Source organism: Pollicipes pollicipes, unplaced genomic scaffold (genome assembly GCF_011947565.3).
Source record: "Pollicipes pollicipes isolate AB1234 unplaced genomic scaffold, Ppol_2.1 Scaffold_2555;HRSCAF=2994_pilon_pilon_pilon, whole genome shotgun sequence".
NCBI lineage: Eukaryota > Metazoa > Arthropoda > Thecostraca > Pollicipedomorpha > Pollicipedidae > Pollicipes > Pollicipes pollicipes.
Window position 1 is genome coordinate 40,947,553 of NW_023596136.1, and position 9,589 is coordinate 40,957,141.

The 9,589-nt window shown below is 51.8% G+C and overlaps 1 protein-coding gene across 2 annotated transcripts; it reads right to left on the minus strand.

The window, feature by feature from the left end:
• Nucleotides 1-422: 422 nt before the first annotated feature.
• LOC119109504 (zinc finger C2HC domain-containing protein 1C) lies at nucleotides 423-8,128 on the minus strand. 2 transcript variants are annotated; one of them, XM_037233149.1, is made up of 4 exons: nucleotides 8,105-8,128; nucleotides 7,308-7,469; nucleotides 4,120-4,347; nucleotides 423-1,902 (listed from the first exon to the last, which is right to left on the minus strand). In XM_037233149.1, the coding sequence occupies exons 1-4, from the start codon at nucleotides 8,117-8,119 to the stop codon at nucleotides 1,612-1,614; spliced, it is 696 nt and encodes a 231-aa protein (XP_037089044.1). In that variant the 5' UTR covers nucleotides 8,120-8,128; the 3' UTR covers nucleotides 423-1,611. The 2 variants fall into 2 exon arrangements, with proteins under 2 accessions (XP_037089044.1, XP_037089036.1); XM_037233141.1 differs by having other exon boundaries at nucleotides 4,102-4,347.
• Between the last annotated feature and the right edge of the window lie 1,461 nt (nucleotides 8,129-9,589).

A 9,589-nucleotide genomic window follows, 5' to 3' on the forward strand; every position in this document is an offset into this window, starting at 1 on the left:
AATTCTGATGAAATATCGTCCTCATTCAAACTCCAATTAGCGCAATGCGTGTTGCCTTGAAATGTGTTACGGCCAATATCTATTTTTAGTGTACCTACCTGACCACCTCTATCGGTGAAGTTCGTCAACTCACAATTTTGAGGCTCGTTCAAGACTTCCGTGACTTTGTTTCCCACCGAATTGGAATTGATGCAGAATGCTAACCATCCTTTACGTTTCGTTAAATGTGTCTGGGTGTATTTAAAGGCATGCAGGGCTTTCTATACACACGCACCACCATAGCAAACAACAGTCGTTCACGGTAAATACATACCTGTTATCGAACACGTTGTAGTCCCAGCCTTCCGCTAACCAGCACCTTTTGCCACCATGCCGCACTGCATGGCAGAATTTCCTCCAGAAACCGTGGATCAAGAACTATATATATTTCTCCAGCTACTGCAGTGACCCAGTGGCGCATTTACACTTCGCACAGGGCTCCTCACCCGTGCAACAGCCGCAAACGTGCGCGGCATATTACTGATCGTCTTGTCGACGTAGCATATATGTTATCACAGAAAAGCGGAACGGTATAGGCACGGTGTTAGATTATCAGTACGACCTCCGGAAGCTGGCAACGACAGCCGGGCCATTATTGGTCTTAACAAAAACTATAGTATTGCTGGGTTCATTCTACAGTAATGCAAAGCGTGTTGGTGTGCGAAAATAAGCCGGCATCACCAGTACTAACCAACATTTAATCAAAAAACTTATCAGGCACATCGTTCAACAACTTGCACAACTTCGCCCGCTTAATGGTGTGCTCGTAAAGCATTTTACCGTGGTCCGAGCGTCCAAATGTTTTCCACCCCGCTAACTGCGCTGCCTTTGCTTTAACAGTTTGCATCCGTCATAGGCCAGCGGAGTGCGATTCGTTTCTACTGTGGCCTGTAGCCGCAAAGACATGTTCCTAACCCGTCCGGCGGCGGTGTGCCCGCACACAAGACGGGTACAAGACATAAGACACCAGCGCATCGATTTGGGCAGGACTGACTCAATCACGCCCCAATTTCCCCAATCAATCACTGACTCAATCATGAGACGATTTCAGCAACCTCCCGCCGCGCGACGAACAGCAGCACTTTGCCGACACGCCATGCCCTCAGTGGCCACAACTGTCCCGCCTCGCGGGGGACCACGCGCCTGCCAGCGCTCAAACCCGGCGCCTCCTCCCGCAACACAAGCCGCCACCACCAGCGACATTCCTGCCGTCTGGCGCTGCAGGCATCTGAGGTACTTGCCCCCTCACCGCCCTCTTCCCGCTGCAGGTACCGGAGATGCCTCCCGTACCGCCCTCTGCCTGCGGTAGGCACCAGAGATACCTGCCCCAACGCCCTGTTCTCGCTGCAGGTACCGGAGATACCTACCCCACCGCCCTCTGCTTGCCGCAGGTACCTGAGATACCTGCCTCCACTGCCTTCTGCTCGCTGCAGGTACCTGAGATACCCCTCTGCTCGCTGCAGGTACCTGAGATACCTACCCCCACTGCTCTCTGCGCGCGCTCCTCGCTCTCAGCCTGTCATCTCAGTGCTCCTCCGGCCCTCCCGCCGCTCTACCCGCCCTCTCCGCGCTCTACCGGCGCTTCCTGCCGCCACCGCGGCCGCCCTGCTTCGGCGGCGGCTGGCCGGGCGCCTTGTTGCTCGAGATGGACGAGCACTTGGGGATGTGACGGTCGGCGGCGGCCTCGTTGAAGCGCCGGCCGCAGTGCGGACACTCGACGTAGTCAGACGTGTCGGACGGCGGCGGCGGCGGCAGGTCCTCCAGCTTGCCGCCCGCGTCCAGGTGCGCCTGCGCCTGCTTGGCGGCCCGGATGTTGGCCACGAACTCTTCGTGCTGCTTGCGCCAGTCGGCCTTCTTCGGAGACTGCGGGTGAGTGGGCACAGGTTAGGGTCCTGTGAGAAGAGGAGACTGTCACCACCTCGTCAAGCATCGTGGTCGTGGTGTTTGGGGGGGGGGGGGGGGCGGGGGTAGGGTCGGTTGAGGAGGCCACTGTCCGGCCTGTCATGCAGCGCTGGGCGGATGCGAGGTCACCGTCCGGCCAGTCATACCGTGGTGGAGGTCATATCGGTCGTACGGAGGCCAGGTCACTGTCCAGTCGAAGGATGCGAACGGGGTTAAGTCCGCCAAATGGGCTGCCAAACGGGCTGTCAAATGCGCGTCGTGGTAATTCATCGGAAGTGGCATCTCATCGTTAATGGCGACTCGGAGCGGCTGTTAGTATGCACCACGAGCATGTATAGGCTGGGCATTTGCCAAAATGTGCAGGATAGCTTCCCCGGTGCAATTCTAATGAGATCCGCATTTGACCCAACGTGGGTGCTTAGAAATCAAGCGGTCCCCAATCCAGGTTTAAACAAAGTAGACTAGCTCTGGATGGGCTCAGAGTTGTTACGATGACGAGTTACCAGCCCCCACTATACCAGGAATCACTAGTTGAAAGGCAACAAAATAAACCAGCTCTGGTTGGGCTCAGAGTCGTTACGAGCTACCAGCCCTCAGTATACCAGGAAGCACCAGTTAAAAGGCGTTATCAAGCACACGTTAGTTACATTCTCGGTACGCGATATTGCAAATTTTACTTATTATTCCAAGTGGCTATAATAAGTCACAATCAAAGCACAACTTGCAACGTTGACGCCATAACGTTTGCTTGACAGCGTCGTTTAAACAGTATCTCTTGAGTACGGAAGGTCGATAACTGCAAGCTTGAGGACTCTCTCAGCATTATAAGACTAAGGACTTATAGCGTTAATTTTATAGTGAGAAGCCAGGGGTTCAAGGTTCTTCCTGCCTATGCCAAGTTAAGGCTGGAATAGTGAAGGTGAATGATTGCATATGCAGGGATCATCAGCATACCAGCGGGTAGGGTGCCAGTGAAACCGAACGCCACTAAAGAAAAAAAAAACTGTCCATCGGTGGCAGCGACAGGGGTTCTGTCAACCAGCCGGCCACCCTGGCCAGCGCAGCAACAGCCGCAGTTTTTCGCACATATCCCCGCGTTTTGTTTTCATCACAAAAGTATCAGCCCCTGGCAGAAATATTTATGTATTTGGTTTAGTCTTACTGGGTCCTGCGTAAGGCTCCGTCATTAAAATACAAGTTTGATGCATTGCTCCCACATCGGGAGGTTGAAGCAGGTCGATGCCGCCAAGAACACTGCACCATGTTAATTGGTCCAGAAAATGTTTTCTTAGCAGTCAACAGAATGGTCATGAATGATCGCTAACAAAATCCCTTTGCAACACGCTTTGTTGTAAATATACCAATGATTTTTTTTCGCTCATGCGTACGCAGTTGCAAAGATAATGGATTGCAAGGCACACCCTTGGTTTCAGAATGACATACTGCGAAGACAGTTTGTCATATACCGTAACAACTTGCGGATTCAGCTGCAGAGCAAATCATGTATGATCACACAACCCAGACGCAGAGTCCACCGTAAACGCAAGAATCACCTCTTCTGCCACTGAAAGCGCCAGAGACAAGACAAAACATAGGCCGCAAGCAGTCTGGAAACACCGACATCTGTCTGAGGCAATTGTGCTTCGAGAAACAAGACAAAAAACATAGGCCGCAGGCAATCTGGAAGCAACGACATCCGTCTGAGGCAATTGTGCTTCGAGAGACAAGAAAAACATGGGCCACAAGCAATCTGGAAGCAACGACATCCGTCTGAGGCAATCGTGCTTAGAGGGAGAAGAAAAAACAGGGGCCACAAGGAATCTGGAAGCAACGACATCCGCCTGGGGCAATTGTGCTTCGTCACTAGGCAGTGTTGTGAGTGGCAGGCATGTTCGTGGGGATGCGCTGAGTTAAAACGGTGCCAAGTGCTGTGAGCGATCCATTGTGTGATGCCGACTGACAAAAGGTCTCCAACGGTCTTAATAATGAATCGGATCGGGTAGCAGGCTGTCCTGGTCTTTGGTGATTAAAATCGCCTGGTGGGCTGTTAAGCTCGTTCACTGCACCTCGAAACTGGAGGTTAAGTGACCAAGTAAAGACAATGATCACCCAAGTCCGCGACTGTGCTCTCGGCTCCGTAAAGTAGACATTGTTTTTCACCTTTTGGCCGCGTCCCACCTTATCATCGTTCGCACCACTCTTGATCTTCTTGATGTACTGCTCAGACTCCGTGCCCTTGACCCGCATCTTAATCGGGTCAAACACCTTGCGCTTCTTCTTGTTGCTCTTCTCGCAGATGGTCTTGTGCTTCTCCAGCCGGTCCTTGGCGAAGGCGCGCGTGCAGATGGGACACTGCGCCAGGTTGGGGTCTGACGGCGGCGGTCGCGGCGTAGGCGTCGCAGGCGGCTGAGAAAGACACCGCCGTGTCAGCTGTCTGTGGGGTCAGGAGCGGAACCGGAATGCTCAGGCAGGCAGGGGTATAACCACTGGGGGGGGGGGGGGGGAGGGGACTGAGCTGAGGATATACCCATTCAATTTTTCCATAATAAGTTTGAGGCCCCTGCAGTGGAATGTTTGTAGAATGCACGTTTTCATGCCTTTTTTACCATTCAAAATGCTATTAGTCTGCTAGTTGTGTCAATGTGGAGTGTCTAGTGTTCTAGTTCTAATGTCTAGTATTCTAGTATAACATCCGCAATCCTGATAAACCCTCCCACCAATCTCGGAGGCGCGGTTACACCCAGGCAGGCGAGTTGGACCCAACCATAACGCCTACCATGCGGTCCTCCCCAGGGACCTTCCCTGGGATAAAAACATTCACGTTACGTTGTATTTGTTTGGTCGAAATCCATCCATGATGTGGCTTTTCGGGTGTTCGGCTTGGTACAACGTTCACTAGGCTCGGTTTGTTATAACCCTCACCCATTCGTTACAACACATTGCAAAAAAATAGGATAAAATACGATGCTACGAAACATCCTTTGTACTACAAGATACGATAGTGCAAAATACGATGCTATAAAATATGATGCTATAAAATACAACACTTTAAAATGCGTACGATGTCAACCAATGAATTTCATAAACGTCCCAAACTGATAGGAACAGAATGTACGAAACCCAGAGCACACATACAAAGATGGATGAAAACAAGCTTTAAGTACATGGAATCCACATTGACACGCAAAGCTCAAGCGGGTACATATATATGGCGTACAGTCATATAAGCCCCAGTACAGGCTTAAAACCGAGGTGCATGATCTAACGTTTGCATTTTCATGAGTTTTAATCACTCAAAGATAGAGATATAGTGGTGGTCGGGTGCAGGTGGTTCCAAGCTGCTGCGACACGATAAGGGATAAGGGATACGGATAAGGGATCTTGCTTGGGGTCATCCAATCGACACCTGGGCAGGTAGAGAGACATTGGCATGGAGGAACGCGTCTCCCTTAGTGAAAGAGATTGATGTGGCGTTAAAAGAGATTGGACATCGGAGGGGGGAGGGGGGATTCTCTGCATCTTAGCACTTTGAATACTTCCAGCACGCATGTTTTCGCGGTACAAAAATATGATTAGCTGCGAAAGTTACCTCTAGCTACAGAAGGCAGCAAGTATGAGTGTAATCACCAGCAAATATGGAAACTTTTAGATATATGACGTCGGTGGTGATTAGACCAAGCTGTGTGATTACTTTGACAGTTCGTGATGGCCATTTGCTAAATTCCTGCAAATAGTATGGTTTACAGACGGAAATTTGAGTATGCATGTATGCACACCTGCGGACATTTCTGTATGCATAGCAGCCGTATTGACTACTCAAAGTACGGAGAAGTAACGATCCGTACTGTGCGAAGGAATCGAAAAATACGCGACACACATATTCACTAAACCTTTATAGAGTGCAAGTCACTATGGGGGTCCTGAAAACATCCAGGCAACGCGATACAACCGTGATTCGAACACGGATCGCTCGCATGGCTGCCAACCACCCTGACCACTCGGCCGTTTCGTTTCGCGGCGAACAATATATTTCTGAAGCGGAACACCTATGAATTACCGGACATACCTACCAGCATTCTGCAAGCTGAGATTTCATTCCAATTCGATCTAGCGTTTGATACGACTAACGGCAGCTTTTAGTTGTCCCTAACACCCAACAATTTCGGTTATGTGAAAATTGCAAAAAAACAACTGCCCGAACTTTATCTGAAACGCCTGTTTGTGGACATAGATTATTCACTCAGTGATTCACCATTTTAGTCGATACCACATCTAATGTCATGCAACCTCAAAATAACACTCAAATTGGGAAGACTTATTCCGCATCGTGATTTTAGCGTAGCGTTTAAATTCCATTCAATGCCATGCATACACACATTCTCTGCATACATAGTTGCTAGAATTCTTCGCGAATCTCTTTTCAAAGGGATTCCTACGTAGATCAGCACGTCAACGCCATCGAATATTGCGAACTTCGCTTTGATATTCCCGCCCTTAAGTCTAAAGCTGCCGGGTGATGAGTGGCGTTGGTCTACTGAAACATCACACGACAGCACGCGAGCTTCTTTCTCGCATTGATCGGGACTGCTCAGGGGACTCAAGCCGAACAAAACTGAATTTGAGGAGAAAACTTGCAAAGGTCATGAAACCATTCCTGACTGTTTATTTCTGTTCATATTGTGCAAGCAATGTGAGGCAGGCTGATAAGGCAAGACCATCAACTTTTATATTCTTTAAGCGTTCAAGACCAACGTGTTCATCGTTTTGAGATTCCGTGTCTTGTCAGCCGCAGTTCCACACCAGGCGCCAGTCACCAACTGTTCATCACGGCGACTCTCGACGGACAACTGCTTCTCTCAAAAGACTTTTCCCTGCCCCCCTCTCGCACGAGCTCGTACCTCGTGCTTCAGTGGGTTCAAGGACTGTCTCTCCCTGCCCCCCCCCCCCCCACGGGTCCGCACCTCGTTCTCCTTGAGTAAAGTTGAAGGACTGCCTCCTCCCTGCCCCCCCCCCCCCCCTCCCGGGTTCGTACCTTGTTCTCGTTCAGTGGGTTGAAGGACTGTCTCCTTCCTGCCCCCCCCCCCCCTCCCCGCTGTACCTTATTTTCCTTGAGCGGGTTGAAGGACTGTCTCCTCCCTACCCCCTCCGCGGATCCGTGCCTTGTTCTCCTTCAGTGGGTGGAATGACTGTCTCCTCCCTGCTCCCCCCACCCCCCACAGGTCCGTACCTTGTTCTCCTTGAGCGGGTTGCTGGACTGTTTCCTCCCTGCCTCCCCCCCACCCCTCCACGGGTTCGTACCCTGTTCTCCTTGAGCGGGTTGAAAAACCGTCTCTTCCCTGCCCCCCCCCCCCCCCAAGGATCCGTACCTTGTTCTCCTTGAGCGGGTTGAAGGACTGTCTCCTGGAGCCGGCCCCGTTGAAGGAGGGTCGCCGGGACCCGCCGCCCTTCTTGGACGGAGGTGCCTGCTGCAAGCGCGCCTTGGAGGGCGCCGGCGGCGGCGGCGCCGGCGACCGGGACCGGGACTTACTCTGTGGACCGTCAACGAGACCTGCTCAGACTGCGCACCGGGGCGGGTGTATGACGGTGGGGCGCGAACGGCAGGGGTTTACCCTCGATAGTTCGGTACGGGCAGCAGGGAAACGGGGAAGGCCGTCTGGTTGAGGACCAATGTGGGGAGAAATACGATCAGGTCAAAGAACAGCGCACCTTTCTACTTCCTTGCTCCACAAGTAGTGCAGAATGAAGATGGCGTAAGCAATTAATAGCGCCCATAGTCATGATAAGAGCTTTAACACAACGACAACTTAATGCCTGGAAACGATTTTAAAAATGGTCGTATCAGACAAGCTATGACCAATTTAGTAAATGTCGGGGCACGTCGGGACCGAAGCACAATCACGTATTCCCGGCGCAGGCGTGTTTGACATTGTACAAAACGGCTCAAAAACACGTGGTACCGGTCAGCGGTCACACAGCTGCAAACAACTTAACACTCCAATAGCAAACAGAGCCAGCGGCTCATCCACGTCAAACCACACACGGCAACTAGGCCTGCAAAGATCATGAGCCAAACGCACGCAAGCCCACACCACGCTTCTGCCAGCACAGCGTCACAGGTCACCGAAGGTCACGTGCGAGGTCAAACGGTCGCGGGGTCACGCACCGAGCCGGAGCCCATGTTGATGGCCGCGCGCGCCGGCTGCCAGTATAGGCCGCGCTGCGTCACACCTGGCCCGGCGCCGGGGCCGTCGCGCAGCCGCTATGGTGACCAGGCCAAACAGAAGGCGCGCATTGAGCACGAGCGCTGAGCGGCCGATTGTGGCGCAGCCTCGGGGCACGTGTGCCGGGACACGCACGCAGCTGACGCGCGCACCCTGCAGGCAATCGATGAGGGTGGGCGACGCACCGAATGTGGGAGGCAGGAGCGGGTGAGCGTTTGAGACTAGAAGCCGAGTTTCATCACATTCGCCCAGTGTGATGATGGGTGCTCGCGCGATGGAAGGATTTTATCGCTTTTGCCGTTTTAGGGATTTTGGGAATTTGGACTCGGCGAAAGTGAAGTGGGTGAGGCTGGAGTTGCTGGAAATCTAAAAACCTGGCAGTTGAATGGACACGGGTGCGCTTGTAATGGAGCCAGCTATTTATGACAAACGGGGCTGCTACATGGTCGGACGACATCAACTGCGACAACCCCATCGAGCTTCCGCGTTTCTCACTACTCCATCGACCTTCTAGCATTATGTAAACTTGCTGTATACCTTCTCCAACTGCCTTGCAGTAAAACCTCCACCCGGGTGCTTTCTGCGAATTCTTGCAGACCACATCAGCCGATCCCTGGAAGAGCCTATGTGGATCAATGGGCGGTGGGCGAGTACGCGGACCAGGCGGTGCCTATTTAATGACCCACGGTCGCCTTGGCTGCACGGACACTCGCATGCCGCTCAAGCTCAGCAGTTCGGCGGATGTCCTAACGGCTCAGTTTCGAAGGTGTGTGACACTTACCATGAAGTGCCGGTTTTCGCAAAAAAACACCATAATTCAACTGCGTAGCACCAAGGCCTGTGAATGCAGTGTTTAACTGGCTGGCAATGCAACAAATGGCGATGAATGAATGTCCCATATTTGACCATCACCAGACCCGAAATCGCACGAGGAGTCCAATTTTCTGGTTAGTTACGAACATTTACATAAATTATCAAGTGGTGCTGACGTCACTGATTGCAGGGTCGCCGTGGATTCCAATCACCAGGTGCCTCGCAGTCGATTGCCGCAGCGACAGCTGGGCCGTGATTTGGCTGCCGGCTGAAGGTCAGCTCTTTGATTTCCTATAACCATCAGTAGAGCAGCCGCAGCCGAGGGACCTACACGTCGAAGCCATCGAGAAGCCGTTCATTGCGATACAGTTGCACAAAAGGATGGATGCGAGTTATCGTCATTGCCGAAATCATTAATTTCACTATTCTCTATCTTTTTATTATTTCTGTAAAGGCGTTACATGTTGGACTACAGAACCTGCAAAACTTCATCCTCCTACATAACTAAAAAATGCAAGCATATCAAATTAAGCTGAGCACAGTCATGAAACGGAATAATCCGAATCAATCCATAATAGCTGAAAAAGACTTCAAGCAAAACGGTAATTGAAGCA

Excerpts from the sequence above, each read along its gene's own strand:
- LOC119109504 (XM_037233141.1), bottom strand. Across the intron at positions 4,348-7,307 it reads ACCCGCTCAAGGAGAACAAG|CCGCCTGCGACGCCTACGCC; the intron begins GTACGGATCCTT and ends TGTCTTTCTCAG. Across the intron at positions 1,903-4,101 it reads AGGTGGGACGCGGCCAAAAG|TCTCCGAAGAAGGCCGACTG; the intron begins GTGAAAAACAAT and ends ACTCACCCGCAG.